Below are 27,380 nucleotides of genomic sequence, written 5' to 3'. Positions count from 1 at the left end.
CGCCGTCAGCTGTTCGCGGTCCGCCCGGCGGCGGCGGCGGCAGTTTGGCGGTGGGGAGGCGCGGCGGCGGCTCCCGGGACGCCCCGGCCCCGCGGGACGCCCGTCCCGCTTCTCGGTGAGTGCCCGGGAAGACCTTTCGCCGCTGGGGGCCGGCCCCGCCGAGCCGGGTCTCCGGTCGGCGCGGCGGCGCCGAGGCCGGGCGCGATCGTGACAGGGAAGGGGGTTCGTCCCGGGGCAGCCCCGGCCCGGCCGGGCGGTGCGAGGCGGCTCCTGCCCGGGGTCCCGCGGCTCCCGGGGCGGCGGGGGGGAGCGGGCGGGCTGGGAATGAGCCCGGCGGGCACCGAGAGGGCAGCGGTTCGCCGATGCAGGGCGATGGCTCGTTACCGGCAGCCAGCGCTGCCCCTCCCGGGCCGCCCCGCCGGGCTGGGGTGTCTGGTCGCCCGGCGCTGCCCGGCGGAGCCGCGTTTAAACCTCTCGGCCGGGGGTCAGCCTGCGGGGTCGGAGCCCGGAAAGGGAAGAGTTAAAAGCAGTTGGCGGTGCCGAAGCGAGGCCGGCCAGCTTTGTTTTGGGAAGCTGGCACGCACGTGTGTGCTGAGCCCTCCCTCCGGCTGCCGGCCCTCCGCCTGTCAGAGCGCGGCCGCGGCCGGGTTTCGCGGAGGCTGCCTCGGCCCGGAGGCTGCCTCGGCCCGGAGGCTGCCTCGGCCCGGCGGCTGCCTCGGCCCGCCGGGTTTGGCGGCTCTCCTGTGGAAGCGCCGTGGGTCGGACAGGGCGCTGGAGAGGCGCGGGCTCCTGCGCCCGCCGTCGGGCAGAGCCCCCGCAGCCCGAGCTCTGCAGCGTCTCTCCCAGCCGAGAGCCGGCGGCTCCCGGAGCCGGCGGCTCCCAGCGTGAGTTTTGCGTTTTGAGACCGTGGAAGAGTCGTAGGACGAGTTATCCTTGACGCTGCTTCGGCATTCTCTCTTCAGCGTTTCCTAAGAGCTCTGCAACAAAGTCGGACCGTGTTGCAGGAGGTCGAGTAAAACTTCTTGCTTTCTAAACCCTCTTTTGTTCAGGGTTTGGTCTAGCCGGCTAGCTTTGTGCCTTTGTTGCACTTTCTTGCGCGGAATGCCCGCGTCCCAGTGGGGCTCTGGCGGATGGGATCTGGCAGATCTTGCTGCAAAGACAAAATACGTTATCGCCCTGCCTTTCTGTCAGGTGATGGCGATCCAGCGGCAGGGCTGGCAGGAGATCATCTGTGCCGGCCTCTCAGGACCTGTAAGCCCTTTTTCAGTGTGCTACTTTAAGCCATGGATGAGAACGAGTGCTGTGCCAAGACAGCACTGCTGTCATCCAGCGGAGCTGGACCAGCTGTGGGGCTGGTACGTGTTCTGCTCTGCAAAATCTTCTTCAGGAGTTGTGGCTGGGCTGAGTGAACCGCTGAGATGCAACAACTTAAATAATGGTAGTGCCCTGGAGTTAAAGCCCTGCACAGACAGTTCTTGCACTGCTCCGTTCCTTTGTCTCCTCCAGCATGTTGGTGTTGTGAGTGCTGCTCACCTGGGGGGGAGATGGGAGCACCATGGGGAGCACTGAACACGTCCTTATAAAATTATTATTAATGTCTCCTTCAGGCCTGAAATTCCTCTTGCTAGTCTTCCGTTCTGTTAAATGCTTCGCAAACCAGAGCAAAGGAAGAGACATGAAGAGTTGAATTTCACTGCCTTGTTTGGAACTGGGTGGAAATCCTGGAGATGGATCTCTTAGGAGACTGTCTTCCAATTGGGTTAGATGCACAGGTAACAGTAAAGGGACTTGTGTCTTTTTTGGTAAATCTGCGTCTATTTACTATATGTTTGCAAAGAGCTCTGAAATAGTGATTTATGGTTTATTGGGGGTTTTTTTCCCACCATCTTTGTTCAACTTCATGCTGCAACAGAGCTCAGGACTGTTTACTATGGCAGCTACAGAACTCCTGCTTTAAGCACTGACACCAGCAATGCTTTTTTATTTAGTAGTAGAGTGAACTAATGCGCTGAGAGTGCGTGTAGGCTTGAGGGTAAGAGGGGTAATGAAGTGACTGTGTTGCCAAGTTTGGGACATGTCTTAAGTTGAGCTGAGGGAAGAAATGAGAAGTTGAAAGGAAAGTTGGCCCTTACAGGGAAAAGTTATGGAGAGCTTCACAGAGATGGCTTTGCCAGCTCTTGAGTTTTGCAACCACTGGGGTTTCTTAAAAGTCTGGCCTTGCAGCCTTGTGATTACAAGAACTTTTCTTCATCAATAAGTAACAGATGGGAAAAAGTGAATGGGGCATACCATAAAGTTCAAATACGGGAGGTCAAAGCAAAGCAGACCCCAAAGAAGCTGACTGGCACAGGGCGATTTGAAGGATTGGGGCTGCTTTTAAAACAATGTCTTTTCAGTTTCTACATGCTGAGGTTGGGGGTTGGCTCTCTCTCCTTGTGACCGGTTGTGGAATTGGAGCCGTGGGTGGACCCTTAGACACGTGTGAACTTTGCCTCTCTCTGGCCCAGTACTATAGGACTTTCCACAGAGCCCTGACCTTCACCACTGAGTCACTCGCCTCTCCTGCCCGTGCAGATGGGCAGCATTGGGAGGGAGGGAGGCAGGCAGGCGTGGAAGAAAGAACTGTGTTTTACTGTTGGAGTAGAAGGCATTCTCTCCTGGACAATGTTCTTCTTGTGTCTTAGCTGTTTCCTCAAATGTCCCTTTATTGCAGGAGCAATGGATCGCCCCAGCTACCTGGAAGAGGACTATTCTAGCCTGGATGGGCTGGACGATGACGTGTTTCACTCTGATGACTTTGGACTTGCAGGTCAGCCTGGTGAGATGACTGCAACTGGCATTTTCACACAGAACCAGTCCTACAGCTGCCTTCTGGGGAGGTTTCAACTATTCCCCCTCACACACTGCTGTGGTCCCGGTATCAGGCATCCTGAGCAGCAGGACAAGGCAACTCAAACACTCAGCCCGTCCTCTTCCAGTCAGGATGTTATGTTGCCTTGTGGAGTCACTGAAGAGCCCCGGAGACTCTTCTATGGTAAGAGCACTCCAGTGTCACCAGCTTTGCAGCAAGGAAACTGTCCCTTTAGCACTTCCCCAATCAAGCAAGGTTTCTTTCATTAGGGCATTTTATTAAAGGACTGAAATTATTTTGCTTTGGTCCTACAACCTCAGGAAAGACAGCTTGAATTTTCTTACCCTTACTTGTCCACTGCAGGAACCAGGCACTTGCTCATTGCTTCGGCTGTCCTTGATACTCCCACTCTTTTTCTTTTTTGGCATTATTCTGTCATGTTTTATTTACTGCTAGATGTTTAAGTGCTCACCATGCCTCGTATCCTACAATTTGCCCACATTTTTTAACTTCTAGTGCTGTCTCATCCACATAGGGAAGACTCGTAGAAGCTTTCAGTGGAGAGAGGGAAATGCAAAAATTTACACTTGGTGGGACAGCTTTTAGGCTCTTTACTGGAGTTAAGGTTGTTGAATAAGTAGCACGTCCATCCAGTACTTTACTAGTAACTGATGGGACTCCACTCAGCTTTGTGTATCCGATTCAGCTTTAATTCAAATCAGTCCCACTAAATGCCAGAGAACTGAGAAAAGTCTGATGGAAAAGATACAGCAACCTTTAATGGGAGACAACTTGAGGCAGAGATCTTGTAAAACTGCAAAATTGTCATTAAAAAAAAAAAAAAATCCCCACTTGGCTGAACTATAAACAAGCAAAAGGAACCAAGTGTAAGATCCTGCCAGTCATTTGATTATGGGAAGCAACACAATGCTCTGCTTAATCGATATAAATCTACTTAAAAGCTGAGCAAATGTTTTACTGCATGCTTATGGTATACAGTCATTGTTCGGGCTTCAGGAACTGGACTTTAACATGAGTCAAAAATTCAGGATTATGTGCAGCTCTTTTCCTCCGTAAAGTGTACTGAGTAGAAGAGCTCTTCTTTGCGCTGGAAGAATGACTCTTCTGATCCCTGTTTTGCAGGCAATGCTGGTTACCGTTTACACGTCCCTCCAGTTGGCTTTGCGTTGGATCCGCACCTCCAAGAGGAGCCTCAGGAAGGTCAGCGGGAAGCGCGTGCCGAGGTGCAGATTGCACGGAAGTTGCAGTGCATTGCCGACCAGTTCCACCGGCTCCACATACAGAGGGTAGGGTGTCTCTGGAGGGGAAGGTGGGGGTTTAGCTACCCAAGAGTGGTGCTCTAGAAGACTGGCTCCAGGCATCAGCTAAGTGGGCTGTTGTCTAAGGCAGCAGACTGCAGCAGCAATAAAATGGCAGGAGTATCCTGATGGATTTTGCTTATGCTAGATTGCTGGCTCTTCCTAAAGATTGGCAGGTGGAGGGAAGAGAATGCGTGGGGTTGCACTTACTGCCTGGGAAAGTAGCTGTTCTGCGTTAGCTGCTGCTATTCCAGGTCTTCCAGTTCATCAGCAACAGGGTCACTGAGGCTTTCCCCAGGGATCTCCCCCTTGCTTTTTGTTACAGCTTTTACTCTTCTACACTCTTCTCACCACCAGTGTCTTCTCTTCTGTGGCCCAAGTGGGGCCACACTTGATATAAGCTGTGGCTTATATCAGCTTCTCATCTTGGAGATGACAACAAGCCTGGAGTCTGTTCTGACACTCCTTGTTGTCTAGGGGTAGTTCTCTGAAATGTTGTGGAGTATATTTAGATCATGCTAGACTTGCTAGCAACTCCTCTGTCAGACAGTCCTAGCTAATGTCTCAGACTTGTGACTAACTTCCTCACAACAAAAGACAGCTGTAAGATGCCATCAGGTCTGAAAACCACACTCCAGAATCTTGATTTTGTTTTCTTTAAAAAAAAAAAAAAAAAAAAAAAGAAAGAAAAAGAAACCCTGCTCTTCAAAGAAACAAAATAAAACCAGCACCTCTAAACCCCTTGATTCTTTCTTCCTTGCCCTCCCCCTGTTGAGTAGAGATGAAACAGAAATCCCAGCCCATGCAGAGTTTGGCAGAGGTGGCAGAGGTTTGGCAATAGGCAGCACTTTGCCACTTTTATGCAAGCCCAACAAGAAGAGTGTGTATCTGGTTGCGTATGAAGAAGCTGATGCTCTTGCTGACTTCAGAGAGGGACAGAAAGCTTATCTCAGTCCAAGTGAGTTGGTGCTCTTGCTAACTGTGGGATCTGTTGCAATTCTTCTCAAAGGTAAGTGAGGATCTCTGTCCTGATCAGAGAATGTGGCTTGCGGCCGGGTGAAGGTTTGGTCCTCTCTGTGTCATCAGAAAGGTGAGGGAATTCTGGGACTCTTCATCTCCAAATAGCAGGAGGATTAAAGGAGCTGTAACAGGAAGATGAGACTGTAGCAATGTAGATGGAGCTGTGAAAGCCATTTAGCAAACTGCAGGAATAACGAGCTACCAGGAGTTTTTTTTCACATGGGTTGTGTGTGGTTGAGCGGGGTTTACCCCAGCGCGACCTTTTCGCCAGCGATAGCTGAAGACCCCGCTCTCTGCAGCCAGATTCTCACAGGAAAGGGAAGGTTAACCACCTCGGTGGAGGAGCCCTGGAGCGAAGTGGTGGAACTGGTTGTAACTTGACCCCGTTCATCTCGGCGGCGGGGACGGGGGGGGGGTACCTATCTGAAGTCCGTCCCTTGGAAACGCACCCAGGAATGCCCACCCAAGGCGGCCCCGCTACGGCAGCCCGGGGTCGGGCTCTCTGCCGGCCCCGTGGCCCGGGGCGAGCCGCCAGCCGCGGGTGCCGCGGGGGCTCCCGGTGCCACGCACAGGCCGGCGGCCAGGGCTGCCGGCCCGGGCGAGCGGCCCGTCGGCCGAGCGTGTGGGAGAGTTAGTAAACAAAAGCGTCGGCCTGCGCTCCCCGGCGGAGCAGCCAGCAGAGGAGGAGCTCTGCTGCCTTTGTTTGAACTGGAAGACCAACAAGTTGTAAAGGGGGGGCGGGGGGGGGGGGAGGAGCCGTTCAGCCATTTAAATTTGAAAACAAAACAGGAAAAAAAAAAAAAAACCAACCCGAAAACTTAACCCGAGGACGGAATAGTTCAGCCAGTGGTTCTCCACAGCCCGACCCTGGGATAGGCCTTGGCATTTGGATCGGTTGAGGGATTCTTGTTTGTCAGGAAAACTGAGTACTGAGCCACATACTGGTGTCCAAGGCACCGTTCCCCATGGAGCGTTTTGTTGTCGTGCCCAATCCCTTCCCTCCCAGCCCTGCATGGAGGATTTCCTTTGGCTTGTGGCACAGATCTATGCAGAAGCCCCTCCGTCCTGTGTGCGATGACTCTTCCCAGCCTGTTGCTGAAGAAGCAAGCAGTCTGCCCCTGGAGACACGTGAACTGGTTCACAATGTGTTGTGGTTTGGAAGGGGCAGTCTCTCAGATCTGGAAGACTGGGCTGTCGTTTATCTTGCTGTGAAACTAATCCCTGATTTGGATGCCCCATTCCAGCTTGTCTCAAACATTTGGTCAAAAACAACTTTCCAGAGTGGTGTCTTGAATCAGATTTTGAATACCACGAAGTTAGTCACACCAGTGTGGTCTTGTGAAGTCCTGAGAGGGAGCAAGCCTGGTTTTCAACAAACTGCGCCTCTTTTCAGAGCCTACAAAACATCTTATCTGTGAACCTGTGAAAAGAAAACGTATGTGCCCTTTCAGTGGGAGTTAGGAAAGGCTTTCGGCATTGGAGTAGTGCATCCAGCTAGCTTAGGAGTGGCCCTTTCATGGGTCTTGAGTTCTGCGAGACTTTCCAGCGGTTCAGGTATGGCTCCCATTCTGCTGCCGCAGCAGCAAGGCTGTGTTGACGCAAAGGCCGCTGGTTAATGTACATCCCTGGCTGTGAGAGGAACTGAGCAGGCAATAGTTGCTGAGGCTGACGTCACTGAGTTGTCATTGGACTCAGCTGCATGCACGGTCTAACCCCATCCCACACTGGGAACTGTGGAGAGTCACTGTTATCTCTTCTCTGGGCTCCCGGAGCTATGTGGTATTTATTCTGTGGTTCTTGGCTACACAAAAGATTTTTGGGTATGCATATCGTAAGAATAAGAAAGTTGGCCACACCTATGCTTGCTTTTGGCATGTACACCACTTTCAGGGTTTCATTTCCTATTAATATATTAAACAGAATACAGTAGTTTAAAAACTGGCTTTTTTATCCTCAGAACAGTGCTAGAGCAACAACGCAACATTACCTAGTACTCTGCTGCTTTCATCTCCTTAAGATGCTGAGTTTATTATAGGAAGGACTTGAGCAATGCTCTGTGTTCCTAAGTAGCAGAGCCTGCTACAGGTTGATCCAGTTTGCAGAGGGCTCTGCAGAATGCCATGTGAGACCCATCTATGTTTTCTTCAGCTCTTTAGTACCTCTTACCTGTCTTAGGCTGTGTAGCTTCTGGCAATGTTCCCTCTGTTGTGCTTTTCTCACCCTGCCCCTGGAAAACAAAGGTAGAGCCAAGCCATGCTTTCTGCAGGAGAACTTACAACCTGCCACATCCTTCTTGGTTTGGAGCATGTGTGCCTTTGCAATGGGATCTGTGAACTGCTTGCTGTAGCCCAGCCGGTGGCAGAGCTTAAAGAGTGCACTCTGAGGTGAAGGAAGACAGAGCTGAGCTTATGGGATCTGCTGGTCGGTCAGCTGCGATGTGCTGCCTGCGCCCCACGTGTCCAGGCCCTGGCAACAAGTGATTGGCCTCTGCTTCAGGTCCTCAGTGCACTTGAGTTTCCTTGGCTTGAGAAGGGGCTTCAACCTGTGCTGAACCGACAGGGTATTTCACGACATGATGTGCTGCTAGATGGGATGTGAGTAGACAACCAGGGATGGCGGCAGCAGCAGCATAAAGCTGCCCCATAGGAACATGGGGTTATACAAGAGTGGGGTGGATGACACTGTATATCAGTATCACACCCCTTCGGTTTGACTGGCTCAGCCATTGAGCCACTGGAACACCACGACTTTTTCCAAATTAAAATAACTCTTTCTAAGCAGGCTGCAGCTTTGAGGGGACTGCTTTTATCACATCTCTTCTTCATAGTGATAAGATCACTTCACAGGGGATAAAATTGTCTCTTTAAGAGCCAAGGAGTGGTAGCCTTGAACAGTTCTGGGCTTGTGTCCAAGCAGAGCCACTGACTTGCTGTATGACCTCAGACAAGTCTCTTGACCTCCTTGTGCTTCAGTCAACCCATCTGGAAAGCTTGGTTTAAAAAAAGCTGAGCCTCAATGAGAACCAGATGCTGAATCAGAGCTGAGCTTTCTTGAGTAAATAAGTGCATTACAAACAACAACAAAGTCCCTTTCCAACACATCAGGAATCCTGCAGTTGATTTAGATATGCTGACCATGCTCAAAAAGCCTCCGTGGACCTAGCTATAGAAAACTTTGTTTCTCTAAATTCCCCAGTTGGTTCAGCAAGTTACTCTCTTGCTGTCGCTGCAACGGGCTTGAGCAGCCTGTAGAGCACAAATGCCTGCATCCACGCTGACTGCGGACAGACGGCTAGGCATGTACCTGTTTGCCTGAAGTTAATGACACTGAAAATGTCCAGGAGGAAATGTTGTTTTCCTTTGAAAGTGAAACTTGTTACATTTTGCATATTTTTTCCCCTCTGTCTCTCATGAGAGTTATCGAGGCCTCCTCTGAGACACTTCTGCTTATGCAACAGGGAGCCTGTGTCTCTTGTCGGAAACTTATCGCGTGAGAGAGTGGGCACACAGCGCTACGTGTCCCAAACTGTATCAGGCTTTTCTCCATCGTTTATTGAGGACACTCAGGGAATTTTTTAGCAGTTGCTTTTTTAAACTGGAATTGTTTGCAGGAAACTGTCCATTATGATGACTTTACATTTTAGGAAAAATGTTCGGAAATCATCCTAATAATGTAATGCAGAGACTCTCAAACTGTCCTGCAGCTGAGCCTGTAGCACCGGGAGCTCCATACTTTGTATTTGTACCTGCAGTCTCTTTGAGACTTGGGGTAAGTGCTTGCATTTGTTTCTCGAGTAGGTCAGTACCTTTCAGGATCTTCTCTGCTGGCTAGTGCTTGCTGGTCCCTGCATCTGCTGTGCAAAGCAGTGGGTCTCTTCTTCAGCTCTGCTGTCTGTGGGTTGCCCCATCAGTGTAGGACTTGAATTTCCAGCTGAGAATGCAGGATCATGGTGAGGGAGAATACCAGATGGAGAACTCGTGAAGTGTGTGAGCCTGGTTTAGAGGGCAGGCGGTAGGGTGGGTGTGAGGTTGGGAAGATTGAGATGTAAAGCAAAGTTCTTGCAGGGCTATGGAATTGGGATCCTAGGCTTGAAGGAAGAAGGGTGCCATAGGGGAAAGAGGAATTCTCACAGTCAGTGGAGTCAGAAACTTGATATGAGGAAGTGGAGACAGAGTTTTTGCTTAATGTTGTTAGAATTTTTTTCCATTTTGACAAATGACAATGAAGGAAGAGGTGGGCTTGGAAGTGCACCTTCCCCTATGCATACAAATGACACAGCAACCTGTTGCCCCTTGCCTAGCACCTGTTCTGAAATCCTGCTGCCTTTGGAGCGGATTACTTGACATTTAAGTTAACAGAAACTTGCTGGACCCTTTCACATCTGATCTGAAATTATATTCTTTGGTACGTTAAGAAAAGAAACTGAGAACAAGAACATAGTTATGCCACTGTATAAATGCATGTTTCTCCCATATCTTGAATGTTACATACAGTTCTGGTTTCCTTCTTCCAAAAAATGATGCAGCAGAACTGGAAAAGGTTCAGAGAAAGACAAGAAGGATGATGAAACTTCCATATGAAAAGTGAAAAAATGGGCTAGGACTGCTAAGCCTAAAAAAGACACAAAGCAAGAGGGTAGCAATATTAAGCAGAAGTCAAAAGTGACATGAAGGAGATGGATAGACTAATTTCTTCCAGTACAAGAACTAGGCAAAATCAGGTCAAGCTAGTAGGAGCCAGCTCAAAGTAAATGAGGTAGTTTTTCATGCAGTAGGTAGCTCTGTGGAACTCTTTGTCAAGGCATTGTGTATCCCAGAGCTTTATCTGGGTTCAAGGGGAATTGGGACAAGTTTATGGCCACTGAAGGAGACATTAAATAAACAGAAACCAGATCTGACTTGGGAAGTCCTGAGCTCAAACTAGTTAGATGCTGAAAGAGTATTAGGGGGAGCTATTGCATGTACTTGCCCTCTGCTTTTCCTCGGGCAGCCACATAAGGCTGCTGCTCTTGGAGGCTGGACTATGTGAACTCTTGATGCAACAGTCACATAGAACCATTGTATATTGGTTTAATAAAAAACACGAAATTTTTGCATCAGCCTAATCTATCCTTCTTCTCTATGCTTTCAGCTGACAAAAGATTTAAATATATTATGGTTTTGTTCCTGCTTAAAATAGGGGATAATGTTAAAAAGCAAAACTTCCTGCCTAGCTCTGGTGGAGGAAGTGGGCAGAGGCAGAGGATAAGGGAGCCTGGTGGCAAGAGAGCGGTGCAAGCTCTGTGCAATGGCACGCTGTGAATCCTTCACCCCACCGGACACAGGACTGCCATGTCTTAAGGCAGTGGGGCCACAACCTCAAAATACCAAGATTGCCCACATGAAAGAGCACCAAGTAGTTCTTTGGGACAGTACAAGTGAATTGTTTTGCACTATTTCTAACATCACCTGCAGTATCGCTGTGTGATTTAAATAGCATTTGGTGCCGCTGCTTCTCCTGTACAACCCCAGTCGTCTCCGCAGGCTCTTCTGCATTTCCTTGGCTCTCGCAGCACCGTGCCGGCTGTGACAGCGGTAACGTGCTTTCTGCTTGTAGCAGTGTGACAGCTGAGGAATTATTTTTCAATTAAGAAATAACTGCGGTAATATCCCACTTCTTTTTTAGTGTGGGAGACTAGGAAATGCAGGTTATAACTTGTCTGAGATCATGCAGGGCTTGCTGGTTGGAACCCAGTTGTTCTGCCTCCAGTCCTCTGCTTAGGTTGGTTGATCTTATTAAGATACTGCCATCTCTGAGGGGGATGATGAGATGTTTGGGCTGATTATTTATGGTGAGGAGTGTGCGTGTTTGTATTTTACTCAATTAAATTTTATGGTGGAAAGGCAGGAAAGCAAGCGCCCAACTGCAGAGTCCTCCTTTGTTTCAAGCCATTGAGGAGGAATGTCCCGCTAGGCTTTTATAGTCTCTGTTTGGTGGTTTTTTTGTTTCTCCTTGGTAGCTACCCTCGCCAATGGCAAAGGAATCTTTCTGAGGACCGTACTACAGCAGAAAGAATAGCGATCTAAAAATAAAAGCAGTGAGGCAACTTCTATTAACCCCAGTTAGGTTTTTCCTGATGTAACGCCTGACAAGACGCTGGTGGCGGGGGTCTGCAGCCGCCCGCTGAGGAGAGCCCCGGAAAGGCCTGTGGACCCCGGCCGGTGAGGAGGAGGAGGAGGAGGAGGCCGAGAGGGCCGTGCGTGAGAGCGGCTCTGCCGGGCAGTGTTTGCGCTGCGGCTGCTGTGTTTATATCGCTCTCTAAATTTAGCCTCTGAGTCATCAGAACTGCTGACGAGAGGCTGCTCTGCCCGCAGGCTCCAGCCCTGCACCTGCCCGCCTGCCTGCAGGCTCCCCTCACAGCAGGGCAGCCGCCGCTGCGCCCAGCCCAGGACAGGGCCCTGCGCCCCCCACCCCCACCCCTCTGCCAGGATATTTTCCCGCAAAAACATGCAAAGCGTTATTTTAACCAAAGCCCCGAGGCGTGCTTTAATCACTAGGGGGTGTCTCCCGTGCAGCGAGCGGTTTCGGGAGCACCTCCCTTCTTCTGGGGGTGAGGGAATCGATGCGAAGTAAAGGTCGGTCCATCCCACGGCCTGTGCCGGTTAGGTCACAAACAGGGCAAGCTGAGCAACCGCTCCGTCGGTTCACGCTCGGGGTCTGAGGGAATAAGCCTGCCTGCGCTTGCTGCCCGCAGCTGGGGCTGTGGGAGGGGGTGGGCGTCTTCTCCTGGGCGCGGAGGAGAGGCCTGGGCATCTCTCCCTGCACCCTTGTCCCCCACCTCCCACAGCGTGAGGGAGAATCCCCCCTGGACCCTGTGCCACAGGTAGAGAGTGGTATCAGGTGCGGCTCTGAGGAAACACGAGACCCTTATTTACTGTATTGATGGAAAATAAGCCGCGTGCTCCCCGGGGGTGCAGCAGGGGAAGGCTGGGGGCCTGGGAACACGGTGGCCGGTGGTTGCCCTTCCCAGGTTGCCGTCAGCTGGCTGTTGCCATGGCGTCTGTCTGCTTCCCCTTCCTGCCCGCTCTGGAGAGGAAGGCGTGAGCGGCTGCGTGTTTGTTTTTGAACTACAAGAAAGTTGAGAAAGGGCTCACCTGCGCAGCTGTCGCCTGCAGCAGGTTTGGGGCAGTGAACGTCGCTGTTTGCTACTGCTCGGACCGGCACCTCGGCAGGGGTCAGCGCTGGCCCCCTTGCTTGGGCTGGGCAGCCTGTCTATGGGTTTTGGGGGTCTCCTGCACCCCTCATCCTTCCTGCTGCGCCTGCTCCTGTATATCCTCTCTCCATAAACACGCATGTTGCTTATCTTGCTTCGCAAAGCCTGACGGATGCTTTGAGAAGGGAAGCAGTACTTGAGATGACGCTTCCCTCTACCACAAGTTTAGTCCCATGTAAAGAGAGCTGCAGGGTTTGCGAGCCAGAAGGATGCAATCCCCGAGGAAGATCCTCATCCTCCTCTCTCTGTCACCACAAGAAATCATGCCGCTAAACTCCTCTTTTGGTTTTTCTCTGTTACTGTCTTCTTTTTTTCCCTGCTGCTTTTACACATGCATTATTCTTTGGTCATTAGGAATCACAGCTGGTAAGATTTGTATTTGACTTCCATTGGCCTGCATTTCTCTCTCCAGCGGGGGACACCTTCTGTAACCTCTGTTGCCTTGGGGACTGTGACTTTCTAGTCTTTCTAAGCTAAAGCATATTTTGTGGTAGCACAATATGCCTCCAGCCACCTGGCAGCCAAAACAGCCTTCAGTGATGAGTCAGCAACTGCTCCCGGTGTGCAAGTATTTTTGTTTTCAGTGAATAAATAAAATCCCAACAACTTATTGCTAAAACTTGTATTACTCATTAAAGGAAGAATGATGTTTTTATGTACACATGTGCCATTATTCTTTTGCTCTAATAGTGCCATTTATGGCCATATTTTAATCTTTTGAGTTAAGATGGGATCAGAATTTGACCCTTAACCATCTGGAAGCCATGAAGCAAGGTCAGAAGTTGCCCACGAGATCAAGAGGGTAGACAGGTGTACCCTTCTGTATATGTGATAGGAATGTATCAGACCCACGTACGATGTGTATATGATGAACTACTTCTTTATTTTTTTTAAGGAAGGATATTAATGGCAGATATGTATCAGGTGGAAAAGTGAATCCTATTCATCTGTTAAACATTTATGCTCAAAGATTCAAGGAGCTGTATCAGAGGGACAACATTTTCTTTGAGGTGTATTACCTGTCCTGATCTTCCCTTGATCACCCCGTGCAAGGGCTTGGTAGGAGTAAAAAGCTTTTGACATCTGAGGTGCTATTTGACAGATGCATATCTGTATGCTGACAGTGTGAAACATGTATTAGGAATTAATTATGGGGAGGGAATAAATGTTAGGTCAATCGTGTCCCTCTTTCATTTGCTTCCAGTAAAAGTCTTGCTGGTTTTTTGTGTTTGTTTACCACTATTCCGGCTTCTGGTTCAGCACAGTTCATGGAATAGGCTTCACTAATGTACTGTTGCTGCAGAGGACACTTTTCCTGTAAAATGGCCTTTCCTTGTGACTCATTAAAGCATTCATGCTAATGCCTCAGACAGACAGTCTCTTAAGGATATCCCCTTTAAAAAGCAGCAGCTGCAATAGGAAATGGTTTTATGTGTTTCCAGCTTTGTGTTGACTTACTGTATTCACAAGTCTAGTCTTCTTTAGTTACAGTTAGTATAGAGGGCAAAAGGGGCTTCTTTCCATCTTGGGAAGGGAGCTTCAAAATGTTCATTGTGTTGCTATGGCACAGAGGTGGTGGAGTGTTCATCCTTGATATTTATGTGCAGTAGTGACTCTGAGGATCGAATTGTTTTGATGAGGGACAAAGCAGCATAGTGAAGCTTAGGAAAATTATAAACCTGTGCCACAATAGTTATCAGTCTTAGAAAACTGTAAGAATTGACTTGAAATGTATCACATTGAAAAAATTAGATGCCAAATTCATGGAGTCACTCTCCTGGGTTTTCTGTCCTTCCTGGCAGCTAAATTATACCACACCAAAAAACCCTCAGTCTTGAAATATTTGAGTATTTTGGTCTTGGCAAAGGCGTATCTAGGGAAAAGCTACTGAAACTTGTGAAAAGGACATTTTTTAGGCTAGGACAGTTCTTTCCATAAATTGTTTATCTCTACTGCAAAGCGTATCTGCCATTTCCATTCTGTGGCTCTTGTCCCACGCTGAATTAGTACCATGGAAAGCACAACAGCCCAGAAACGAAGCCATGACTCTCTAAACCCCATTTAGCTAGGCTTGCTGCTGAAGCAAGCAGTCCCAGCTTGCTCCTCTTCTCAGGTCACCTTTCTGTTGTCCTGGCACAAGCATCAGCTTGACTATCTGATGCCTTGGATCAGATGGATTAGGATAACCTGATCAATAGTAAAGGCAACTTCTTTACCAGATTAGTTCTGGCCTTGATCATTGTCCTGCTCTAGTTCACTTTCCTGCACTAGTGTGAGGAGAGGACAGTGTGAGCGGGCTGCTTCAGTATGCAAGCCAGTGAAAGTATGTGTGGGACTACACCACTGTGGAAGGAAATGCTGGCTGAATACGGACCCAGGGAAATCAAGCCCTAGGTCTAGGAATAAAACCTGGAAAGCTGCCCTCAGCCTAGTGCTCTATTTTTTCACTTCAAAACAAAATTAATGGTGTCAACGTCCTTCATAAAGTGATCTGAGATCTTATGCTTCTTACAAGCCGGGGGAAACAAGGGTAAAGCAATTCCTCTTCTGCCCTTGCATGGAAATCTCCTTGAGTGTCTTAGGCAAATAGTGGGAAAGATTTTTAACTGGAGAAGGACAAAAATGCTGTACCGAAAAAGTGGCTTCAAAAGACAGTGAAATAAATACAGTAGAATATCAACTAAAAAAAAAAAAAAAATTAAGACTTTTTCTCAGTATTTGTGATACCACGTCCCACTGGTTCTCTTGCAGGTCTGTAATCCTTCTTAAGGTAGAGCTCTAAAACTCTTATTTACCAAATAAAACCCAAACCCAATACCTTCCTCAAAAAGCTCCCTTCCTTCAAAAAAAAAGGGAGGAAGATGAGCTCAATCCCTCCACTGTTTTTCCCTGAACGTGGCCTCTTTTACCTATCACTGCAAAGAACAAGTAATCCTTTTCTTCTGAGGTGACATGTAAAACTTAAGGAGGAGACAGAATATTTAGAAACCTCTTATGGTGTGTGAGAAGTGCAAAGCGGCCTCCTGCATGAAGTGGGACATTCATATGGGTATTCTTACATGTGTTTGTCCTCCTGACAGTGGAATAGTTCAAATTGCACGTGCCAGATCGGCACACCTCTTTTCGTCTGACCCCAGATTAACCCACTTCATAAAATTCCACAAGAGTTTCCATTAAAGAGGGTCCACCAGTGATGCTGAGATATTATTCAAGTTCAGGATTTTGATACCAATTTTTAAGCATCCTTTTGCATTTCCCATACTAAGTCCCTAGAAGACACTTCTTTACCCTCTTGGCTGCCAATAGAATAAAATAATCTGTCAGAGCAGATTGTCTTCAGAGCATCTGTAGTATGTTTGTCCACCGTGCTCTCCTAGCGTAGTTCCTTACTTGTTGAAACTGCAGAAGGCGGCATTGTGCTTGCATGCCACTTCGTTGACATGCTATCCAAAGATCTCTGTTTAAGGAGCAGTCCGCTTAAGCTGTAATAGCTTGATAAAAACATGGTATCTAGATTTCATCGGGACATTATGGTTCCACGTGTGTGTTTGAGCAGGTTTGGGAGTGTGGGTCTGTGGAGGAGGGTGAGAAGAATCTCTGGAGTTTGATAAGGAAAGACAAGCCTTGTCAAACCAAGAGGCGAGTAGCAAAACAAAAAGCATCTTGCTTTTTGAGACTATATCAATTTTTTGTAACCCAGCCCTAGGGGATAGTTCATAAAAGATTGTTTTCACCTGTAAATCTAGCAATGCCTGGTCAGTATGGACTGAACCCAGTGCTGGTTACTTTGAAATAAATGACACCAGGCTCTAGAGTCACTGTCTGTGGGTTATGTTCCAAACACAATGGTGTTGAAATGTGTGATGGGATCTGTGTGAACTCTTCTAAATCCAGAAGACAACTGTTAAGTCTTGAAGGTAAGAAGAATCACCCACTGCTAAGATGCAAGATGAATACAGGTTTTCTGAAGCCAGTTTTGTGTGTACTTGCGATTCAAATGGCACAGACCTACTCACACTGAAAAACGAATGTAATTTAATGACTATCTGGGAAGGCTTTGAAGAGCTGTCTATTGACACATCTCCAATACACCAACTCCAGTTGTAACTCCCTCTTACTTGTGATTACGTAAAGAATGCCTTGCAACCATGTTGTTCTGCCCTGTTGGGCTAATATGAGTTGAAACATCTTGTTCATATAATGTGCTTCAGCGCTCTTTTATGAACTCCTGTGTACTGAGGCAAAGTTGTTGGAAGCCAGTCTTCTGTTTCCTCGTCTGCTGGGGATTGGGGGGTGGGGGTGGGGGATTGGGGCTGGTTTGTTTTGTTTTCCAGAAATGATCAGTCCTGCTTAGCAAATATGGAATTCTGGATGAGAAAACAAAGACTGACTTCTAATAGATGGTCGGTTATTGAGGTGAAATAGTATCCCAGGCTGGGCAATGTAAAGAGAAACCCACCTGTTTGTATGAGATGCCATTAAAGTGCGGGAGGGTGGGGGTATAATCAGAGCCACTTTTGCAGGGGTGATTACATATAACAAAAGAAGGAACAGTGTCCCTGCCCCAAAGCTGCATTATATAGTCTGGTGTCCCCCTGAAACTCAACTCCCATGTTTCTTCCTTGACAATGGGACCTGAAATAACCTCTTGGTTTTGGTTTTTTGTGTGTTTTCAAGTATGTTCTTGCTTAAGGTTTAATTGGCTCCAGTCAGTAGGAAAGGGCTCCAAGGCTGATTATTTATGGCTTACTGTCAAAAGTGGCTATAAAAAGGGCAGTATTATCTTGGAGATGCTGGGAAGGAAAATGTGGTGGGGGGAGGGTGGGGGAGTGTGTGTGTGCACGAATGTGTTTTCTTGTACTAGATGAAATCAGAGTTTTGCTGTCTCAGCAGTGTGGTTTAAATTGAAGATTAACCCTTTGACCTTCACGGTGTCAAATCACTTACAGATGGATCACCAGTTATATTTTTTTCTTTTTTTTTTACTTTTGGGGTGAAGGGGGGCTTTTTTTTTTTTTGTAAAAAAAAAAAAGGTTGTTTGTTCATGCAGCTGGGGCTTTTGAAAGGCTCAGAAGCCAATCTGATTAAAAACAGCACTTGGCTAAACTCTGCAAAATCCTACAAGCAAAAAAAAAGTTTAATCCTCTTGTGCACAATGCATAAAGGGTCTGCTCTTTTCTTTTTGTAATGTTAGAGCTACAATTATTTCTGGAGAACTTATCATTTCCCTCTCTCCCCTCATCCCTTGCTGCACCCCCTTGTTATGCTGATGGGATTAAAGTGTCTGCTCTTGAAAAGTGTAACTGAGTTGTTATTGGAAAAGAGAAGTGGTATGTTGCAATTTTAGAAATATAAATAACCTTGCTTCAACTGTTCTCCTCTACAGCATCAGCAGAACAGAAATCAAGTGTGGTGGCAGCTTTTTCTCTTCCTACACAACTTGGCCTTAAACGCGGAGGCGAACAGGAACCACACTGGGCAGAGGTGAGCTTCGCCCGCCTGTTTCAGGCCGCATCCAGTCTGCAGGGAGCACTGAACAAACACTGGTTCGGGGGCGAGACATTGCACACCGCCGGCCGGATGTGAGGACTCTGAATTTCTGATACTCGTCTTCAAGTTTGGGTTTTTTTACGGACTCTTCTTTGCTGCTGCCTGCCTCACGAGGCAGGGAGCTCTTGTCCAACACTGTTGAAGGAAAGCCAGAATGTGGGTGTGTTTGGTAAAGCTTGCTGCTGGTTCCCCGTGCCGGTGACCTCTGTGCAAGGGAGGCAGGTATTAGACTAACAGCTTCCTCTGCCCTATGTGTTAGTCAATGGTAGAGTGCAGGAGTGTCATTTTGGCTGCTAGTTAAAAATTATGTCTGGGATTGATGACTCTAAACATACTTTGGGTATCTTCCAGAGCAGAGATGCTCAGTTCCTCCACAAAGAAAGTTCTTTTTAGCAATGAAAACATTCATGTAGCTTATATCCATCAGGTTACTTGTTTTCTGTATGGGTTACTGTTTATTTCCTTGCATGCTGTGTGAGAGAAAATCACAAAGAAATAGGATCTCTTCAATCTTTCCATTGGGCACCAGTTGCAGCTCTCTCACATGAAGTTGTTCTTTATCATTGCCATCAGTAGAAAAATCATTTCAGTAGAACAGTCTTAAAGTTAAACCTTCCTGGGGTTGCTGGTGGCTATTAGTTTCTGCCACTGTTTGCTTCTAGTTCAGTGTTGGCAGTGCCCGTGAGCCAGCATGAAGCCAAAAACCATGGAATATGACAGAAGCATCATTCTTCTATAATGCTAATGTATATGTTTTTATTATTTTTATGATGGGTGTTTATTTTGTTTTGTTTTTCTTTTCTCTTACTATAATGTGGTCGGTCAGGAAGGCTTAGGTTCCAGGCATCTGATAGTTTTGCTTCAGGATTTGACAGGGAAATTAATTAGCAACTAGTCTGACATGTACACTGTACAAGCAGTCTGTCCATTACTCTAGTATTTAATGTTTGGAGGCTGCTGTAAGCATATGTTGACTAGCAGCAGTAATATTACTTCAAGGGAGATCTAACAGTTCCCGGTTTATGTGCACTCAGAAGTTTGTCCATATGACTGACACTATTGGAACAGCACAGCGAAATTACCCTACCAAAAAGAAGTAGCCTTAAATACCAATGGCTACTTCTCTGTAGCCTTAAATATGGTTAGTTCGCAAACACAGTGACAACTAGGGTAAAACACCAACAGAAAAGCAATACAGACTTTATTTTCTTCAGACTGTTTCCATATTGCCACTGCACCTTGTTGTAGGCCTCAAATGATACAACCAGCGTGAGGAAGAGCTATCCAGAGAATTTCTCTTCAGTCCTGTTACAAACGTCAACTTCAGGTGTTGAGGAATTCTTCTGCTCCTGGTCCACTCTCAAAAATAAGCATTACTGTACGGGAAGAGTAGTTTACTTGCACATACGCTTTCTCCTCCACGCCTCTCTGCATAGCCTTCTCTAATTCATGCTTTCTTTGGTATTTGTATAATCTCATCATTGCACTGTAGTGTCTGGTAACAATTTGCTGAACACAGTTAAATTTGGACTTTCTCCCTCTCTCCCAGCCCCATTCTCTTGATTTGCATCCTGCTCTACTGTGGCAAAATGTGCTTTAGCTCCCTGAAAGAGGTCCCCAAGCCTTTTTCGCTTTCATATATTCACAGTCACTCTCTTTCAACATAAGGAGAGTTTATGTGAGAAAAGCTTTTTTTCTCCCCTTATGTTATTTTTCTAGCTAGAGCTAGAGTAATATGTTTGTTCACGATGGTTAATAATTCATATAAATGAATCTCAAGTAATATTTGGGGGGGGGGTGTATGGAGAGGGAGGGCGGGAGGTTTTTTTTTTAGGAGGGGGGGATTGTTTTTGGTTTTGTGTTGTTTCTTTAAGCATGTGCACTACAGAGTTACCCAGAGGGATACAAGTGATAGCTGTTGCTGACTATGCTGCAGCAGTATGGGAAGCCACTCTCTGCCCATGTTGACAGAGGTGACACTTTCCATACTTTGCTTTGCACAGTCTGCTTGGAGTAAACGCTGGTCATTGGAGAATGAGGACTTAAATGGGGGCGAAGGCCTGAGAGGTGGTACAAGCACAGGCTGAATTGGGGACCCCTGAAAAGCTGGATGTTAAGGAGAAGACTCTTAAATCAGAAGCTCTTAAAGAGGCAGGAGTGGAAGCGCTGAGGCTCAGGAAGCAATGCAGCGTGCTGCCTGCCCACACAGCATGCCCTAGGATGTGATACTTGCGTTTTCCCACTGGTTGCCAGGACCCCTTTATCAGGAACAGTCAAAGCTACATCATAACAGCCCTGCAAACTACAAAAAATTCAGCAAGTGCTTCTGACACTTAAAAACCATCATGAGCTTTCTCCTTCCCCTCTGCCTTGACTTGACTGCCAAACAGGCCAATAAGGCCTGTTCTCTGGATGCGTAAGCTGGAAAGATAGGTCTGGTACTGGCGCTTTCTGGTGTTGTGACCCAACCAGTTTGTCTAGGGTAAGACTCTTCTTAACATAGAGAAACAAGTATCTGAAACTGGTCCTCAGTAAGGCTGCCTGCCTCAATAGAGTCATTTGGCTCAGGGAAAGACACATCTTTGCCAGTCCATATTTCCCACTGTAACAACAGACTTATCAAAATTGGTCATGCCAGGGTCTCAAGTTAAAATCTCCTTGAACAACAATACTTCATTGGAGAGATAGAGCTAATGCTAGACAAAAGCTGACTTCCTGCAATATGTGTGTTGGTTACTGGTGCCAGAGATTTACAACCACTGATAATATATTTTAATTATATTCCATATCTGCATATCTTGGAGAAAGGAAATATGCTCTGTCAACCCAAAAGTCTTATTTTGCTTCGTGTAGATTTGGAGGGGCAGGCTGGTTATTCACTTAGGGAAAAGCAGCTACTTCATACTTACAGTCTCACCTACTTGAGGAAATAGTGGGAAGATTTCACACATTTATCAACAAATGCACAGATGGACAGCACCCATGTATTTGTCACCTATTCCATCTTAGTAAGGCCCCTTGAGCATGCACTGAGGAGATCTTCCCCACAGAGCAGCAATTACAGTGTGGCCATGGCCATGGCCATACGTCAGTTGTTTGGGGAAACGGTTCCAAGGAACATGGCTTAAGTCCTGCTGGTAAAGGAGTATGCTCATGTTTTTAGATATTAGTTTGTCTTGGTGAAAGGAATGGGGACACTGTTTCTCTCTGTGTTGCAAAACTACAGCCTAACAATTTAGAAAGAACAGTCAGATCTTTCTCCTAAAACAAATTCCTATTTTTAATGAGCAGTTCTTAAGAAGAGCTTGAGCTGCTGCTGATGGTACCAGCAGCCTTGCAGTATCTTGCTTGCCTTCCCCACATCTCCAAAATGGCTTCAGACCTCAGCTCTCTTTCCTTGAGGGATGGAGTTATTCCTATGGTTTCCCAACTTCCTACCCTTTGGAATGTCTTGTAACCTGCCCATCCCTGGATCCAGCAAGCCCGGTGCTAGTAGGGAGTAGTTAGTTGTACTTTTGTTTCCTGCAATTCTTGAAAGCTGAGCCAGTAATCACAAAGTGACTGCCCAGGGATAGCTGCAAACTGCCATAAATAGTATACAACAGAAGCAGGGGAGAGGATGAATTTGCATGGAAAGGGTTGCCGATGGATCTGTGTGTGGGACTGCAGCCTTCTCCCAAGGTGCTGATAATCCCTGGTAGCACTGAATTCCTGCATAACTGATCACATATCTCAGTTTAAATAGCTGGTTGTTATTAAATGTTTGTTGGCTAAACTCTTGGTAGAGGAGTCCTGAGAGAAACTTATCAGCCTTTGCTTTGGAGCTGTGTATCAACAAGGGAATAGAGGCAAGGAACCCAGTCCTTCTTCATGTAGAAAGGGTGATTGTAAAGACATCTTTAGTTCTACTGTCTGCTTACTTTGTCCCCTCAAGCCTGGATTAAAGGTGTAGGCGATGCATGCATGTGAGGTTACTACAGTCCTGGAGTTGCTCCATAGCAGTCACTGGAGCTGTACCCAAGGTTGAACTTCATTCATTGTGGGGCTTGGCACTCTTCTGGGAAACTGCAGATTCTGCCCACTAGTAGACTAGGGAGAAGGGTTGCTTTTTCTAAGAGAAAGCAAAATTACTTGAGGCAGTTGTTGCAATGTGACCCTGTCAACTCTACAATGAATTCCACCCTTCCACTGCTGGTCCTGACCTATATCTCTGCTGAAGCTGTGGGAATGGTGAGACTGTGACATGCTGAATGGTGTGCTATTGAGGGTATTTTTAAAGGGAAAAATAGGGAGAGCACTCAGCATATGTGCTAGGATCAAATGAGAATGCAGATATGTGGAGGTCTTGCCTTCTTTTACCAGCAATTATTTACTGCAGGATTATAAGTAACAGGATCATGGAATGCCTGTTCATATTCATGGGAGCTCTGCACATGGACCAAGCACTATCGAGTATTAGCATAATTTGACAACAAAGGTTTTTAATAATGTCCTCAAAAGAGTCTGTCTTTCAGACTGGCATTCGTGATCATTTGCAAAAATGCCTACCTGTTGCCTTTGATTGTTTTAGCAAGAAGAAATACCTCAAGGAATTGATAAAAGATCCTAGGACAATCTTTTACAGTTCCTAAAGACTTCAGTGGTCTCTGTTTCTTTGGTTTGCATGTGTTCACACAGGTGTTACACAGCTCAGTTCTTCTCCACCAGGAAAAGCAGAAAAGACCAAACACATCAAATGCACTGGAATGTAATTGTGTGCGTTTGCGTGTGCGTGCGTGTGCGTGTGTGTTCTTAAACTGAATGCAGTCTGACATCCCCTACCCCTTCTTTCTTCCATGTGCCTCACCTTCCCCTTAGCCACAGAAAGGAGGGTCTCTTCCTGCGAATCCCATGCTGGAAGTTGGTTTCTGGGAAGCGAAACCTAATGTCTGTGGGCTGTTTTTTAAAGCCATGTTTCAGTTCTGTCTTCAGACTCTTTGCTGCCTTTGGGGAACAGAGGGGTGGGAAGGGTAGATTCTTAAACTGTTTTTAAAATCTATTATGGAAATTTTGCATGTATAAAGTTATTCTTAAATCTAAAGGAGTCTCCCCGATTTGTGGACACAGCTCCAGGAGAGCATCGTCACAGATTCCTCAGCTCCGGTTTTGATCAGACTATTCTGAAAGGAAAATTTGATGACAGAAGGCGGAGAGACTAGTAAAGGGGAAATTTCAAAACAGCCCAAGGGATTTGTATGTCTCTTTCCACTGGCTGCATTTGAAAATCCTGCCACTATATTTGAGTTTGGGTATCTAGACTGTTGGGTTTTTTTGGTAAAACTGATCATGTACCTCTTCTTCTGTTCTCTTCAATGGTATGTAGTACAGTCTCCCACATTTCTAGGTAAAATTCACTGATGAGAGTACTGTGAAATGTGGATTCACATTTTCTCCCTCCCCTTCCTGCATGACTTTTCTACTTTGATGGGATACTTTTGTTTTGTTTTTTTTTAAAACTTCAGACTCCTTCATCTGGAAAACAAAAAGGGTAAGGTGAGCTAGAATTTGCAATGTACTTAATAAACTTCCCCTCAACGGAGGGTTTCCCCATGAGTTCTGATATTCACCAGATTATGATACTGTCCTGCTGCAGAAGTAAACCCGATGCTCTCCTGTGAGATTTCTGTCTGGATTAGTCCTGAAGTGCACACACCTTCTTTGCCATGGACTGAGACCCAGTGAGAATGTAGCATTTTGTTTATCCTGGTTGTGTGCCTCCAGGACTCCTGCCTGTACCAATGGTGACTGGGCAGAGCTCCTTTTTTTTGTATCTGTGCAGTATATTTGCTTTGTGCTTTCTTTCTTTGGTGCTTTTTAATACTTTAATACTTGGAATTTTTTTCTAATAACTGGTACAATTTTTAATAAAATTGTTAAATTCTTTGTATGCGTTCTTTGTTTTATTTTTTTTAAGGGATGGAGGGCTTTTACACAACTGGTCTGTTTTGGAGTTACCCAACTCAGTGATACAATGTGGGTTGTTCAGCTTTGAAAATATCTGGTAGATCCTTTTATGTGCACCCTAATACCAGGCCTTGCAACAAAGACAAGATTTTCTTTCCAGATTGGACAGCTCTCCTTGGGCATAATTTCATTTATGAAATAGACTTTAAAGGAGGTATATTCCCACACTTGGATAGAGAACTGCTGCTACTTGGAGCTGCACGGTTAACTTGCTGCTTCAAATCAGGAAGATCTCTTAAGACATACATGGGATGCATCCTCCAAATTTGCAAAATGTAACCTTTGATTGATGTCTTCTTACCTGCTGCCTACGCAAGTACATTCAAAGGCACTCAGGCCTTGAGAATAAAGACTCATTGCTTGGTAATCCTACTAGGGAAATACAGTTCTCGCTGGTCTTCTGACATAAAGGCAGCGGAGGAAGGTGGCCATGGATTTGAAAGGGCTTGTAAAGTGGTAATGACTCTCTCAAACACAGACATGAGAATGTCTTGGCCACCCCAAGCAAGAGCAAGACACATGTTTTGGTAATCATCAGGCCTGTCATTAAGTTTTACTCTGTTCCTATAGGGAAAAATCTACCTCCATTAAGTAACAGTAGTTAACCTGGGTGGAACAGAAAGAGTGATGTGTATATTGCAAATTATTTATAATATAGCTGGTCAAATTCCATCAACCACATTCCTCCTCTAGTGCGATGCTGCCGGTACAGTGTTCATGGGAGGCTTTAGGGAACCCAGTTAACAATCCTACCCGATGTTAAGTTGCCTCGGCTGGTGTGTGCGTGTTACAAAAGGGCCTTTCATTCCAAGAACACATGATGTGTGTGGTATGAAAAGCCACATGTGCATCTAAGACCACAGGGGGAAAAAGACAGTTTTTCTTTTCATTGTATTAGATCTAGTGAGAAGTGTGTCCCCTGGCCAGCCTCATGTGACCATGAAAGAGCCTGTTGTAACACACTGATACGAGGGGACAGAAGTGAGATTGACTTAGATGGGAGGGTTGGCCCTGAATTTCCTTATTCTCGTGTGGTTAAATTCTCACCGTTAATTAAACTCTGACTCTTAAAAGCTTTAATAATTCTTGTATCAAAGAAAAGAATGGCTTTTAAAAATGAACACTTTGTAATGCTACCCCAGAAACATTTGCCAAAGCAGCAGGATGCATTGCACCTTGCTGAAAGCAAAGGCAAGTGCACAGATGTATGGACGGCCTCCCTTCCTCTGAGATCTCCTGGACTAATCTTGCCTCTTTGGTTTGGCTCTAGCATGACCTGCTGTCTGTCATCCGGCCGTGGCAAAGTAGACTCAGGGAGCATGGAAACATTGTCAGGGTTAGGCATCAGGACCAAACACTACAGGCTGGAACACTCCTATTACAACACACATGAATACTTTTTTTTTTTTTGTCATTTGAAAGAAACTGGATATGCTAGAAAATGTACTTCAGGAAAGCTTTCTTCTTAAAATCCTAAGCCTGCATACTAACAGGGCACTTTCAATTTATTTCCAGCCATGGCCCCTTTCATGGCAATCATAACATGTCCCTCACTTTCTGTACTAACATGACTAGCACTTTAAGGGAAAATGAGTTTTGTTATTAACTTCCTAGCAGTATGCTGTAGGGACAAGGTAAAAAGTTTAAGTAGGATTACTGCTTCAAGGAAAAAAATGTTTATCAAGGAGTGCTCAGCCTGTCTCGTTAAAAATAATAAAGCACTCTGAGGACGAGAAAGTTCTTTGGTTGCGCAAGCTACTGCATAAAGCACTCTATTTTCATGGCTCTGACTGCTGAAGTTTAGAAGCCACTATAGTATATGGACTGGGGAATATTTTTCAAGCACTCATAACATTGTTTTACGGTGCAGTAAATGTGCCGGTCCTTAGTCTCTGCAATGTATATGCAAGCTTGGAAGCAGCTCTACTAACCAGCTTTCTTCTTGTGCTCTCATACCTGAGTAATTCAAGAAATAATCCAGGCCCATTTCCTCCTTTTGCCTCCCCCCACCTTTCTATTTATGGAGAGATGGGGTTTGGGAAAGAAAAAGTGGCCCAAAAGCAATTTTTTACAGTTTTGGGAGATTGGTGTTAAAATGCAAGAGCTGCAGTTGCTTCATTGTGCGTATCACCGGTTCCTGTTGAAAGGCTTGAACTGAAAGAAACCTGTTTCCAACAGGAATCTAACCAAGAGCGAAGAATAATTTCTGGCAGCGAGTTGTCTTCCACCTGACACGATGACGCGTGGTACCCTAACACACATACAGAGTCCGACAACAAGCCACCAGGCATGACGCACTGACATCAGTATTCATATTCCCCTCTATAAGTCCTTTAAATCTTGATTTCTCTTAAATGAATTATGTTCTCTGTAACGTTCATAATGGACTCTTTTCTTTCTCCATTAAAGTCTGTGTCAGCATTCTCCTTCTCTGTGTTTTGCCTCAGGGCCCTTGATGTATACAAAGGCTCCTCTGTTTTCTGCTCTTAGTCACACGCTTTCACTCTTAACCTCAGCGCTATAAACTAAACATCCACCCACTATGGCTGGAGATGACCCTGTTTACGTCTGCTGCTCAAATCACGACAGCAACAGTCATGAAACTATGTTTTCATGGAGACAGTTAGCTCTTAGTAAAAGGACAATGAGGCTTGACTTCTTATAACACTACGAGTTTTTGCAAAAACTTCAACAGAAATAAATAGCCGGGAAAAGTTAATGGAATCTGTAAAGAAATGGCTTGTTTCGATCATTTTACTTCGCCACCTTTCTAAATCACTGTAGATGATTTGTTGTAGCAGCCCACTGTCGTATTGGGACACGCCAACTCAATCCGAGACAGCACTGGCACAGGTAGGGGAGTGGGGCTTATATTAACATTTCAGGGTTGGTCGTGGTGATTGGCCTGGACCACGACTCTCCCTTACACCAGCAGTGAGTGTAGAACAGCAAGGTCACCCACTCTGCTGAGAAATTCCCATTTTTTGGATGCCTTTGCTACCAGCCTTACTGCCATGGCTGCTAAGTGGGGGGCTGGTTGAGAGGATGGCTCTTCCTAAGGAGACCACCAGCCTGTAGGAAACAGGGTGAGCAGTGACGGGTTTGGGAACATGAGGGGAAAGGGCAGGAACACTGTTAATTCACAGTGTGGGACAACTTCTTTTGCAGGTGGCTGAAACGGGCTGTCGAGCTGGAGCCAGGTTTACTTCCCTGCAAGCACAACCGGCTGCCGAGCGTGCCGGGAGCAGGATGCGGTTCTCCATGAGGGGCTGCTGCTCTCCTGGCTGGGTCTCAGCAGGTGCCGCTGGAGGCAGAGCAGTCCCGGGGGAGGACGGCTGCTCTGACCCCCCTCCCTACCTGTGGTCACCTGCTGCGCTCCCCCTTC

At 46.6% G+C, this 27,380-nt stretch overlaps 1 protein-coding gene across 4 annotated transcripts; it reads left to right on the top strand.

The window, feature by feature from the left end:
• Positions 1-26,416, top strand: BMF (Bcl2 modifying factor). 4 transcript variants are annotated; one of them, XM_075030422.1, is made up of 6 exons: positions 4-115; positions 1,608-1,772; positions 2,810-3,034; positions 3,995-4,158; positions 17,829-17,926; positions 26,174-26,416. In XM_075030422.1, exons 3-6 carry the CDS (start codon positions 2,824-2,826, stop codon positions 26,196-26,198), a joined length of 498 nt encoding a protein of 165 aa, XP_074886523.1. In that variant the 5' UTR covers positions 4-115; positions 1,608-1,772; positions 2,810-2,823; the 3' UTR covers positions 26,199-26,416. The 4 variants fall into 4 exon arrangements, with proteins under 4 accessions (XP_074886524.1, XP_074886523.1, XP_074886522.1 ...); XM_075030421.1 differs by having other exon boundaries at positions 2,714-3,034; XM_075030424.1 differs by lacking the exon at positions 1,608-1,772 and having other exon boundaries at positions 2,714-3,034.
• The last annotated feature ends 964 nt before the right edge of the window (positions 26,417-27,380 follow it).

Source organism: Buteo buteo, chromosome 6 (assembly GCF_964188355.1).
Source record: "Buteo buteo chromosome 6, bButBut1.hap1.1, whole genome shotgun sequence".
NCBI lineage: Eukaryota > Metazoa > Chordata > Aves > Accipitriformes > Accipitridae > Buteo > Buteo buteo.
This window is presented reverse-complemented; position numbering and strand designations above follow the sequence as displayed.

Coding starts and splice junctions, on each gene's coding strand:
- BMF (XM_075030424.1), top strand. CDS start 2,719: ATGGATCGCCCCAGCTACCTGGAAGAGGACTATTCTAGCCTGGATGGG. Junction 4,159..17,828: donor ACCGGCTCCACATACAGAGG/GTAGGGTGTCTC, acceptor TCTCCTCTACAG/CATCAGCAGAACAGAAATCA. Junction 17,927..26,173: donor AGGAACCACACTGGGCAGAG/GTGAGCTTCGCC, acceptor TGTTTCCAACAG/GAATCTAACCAAGAGCGAAG.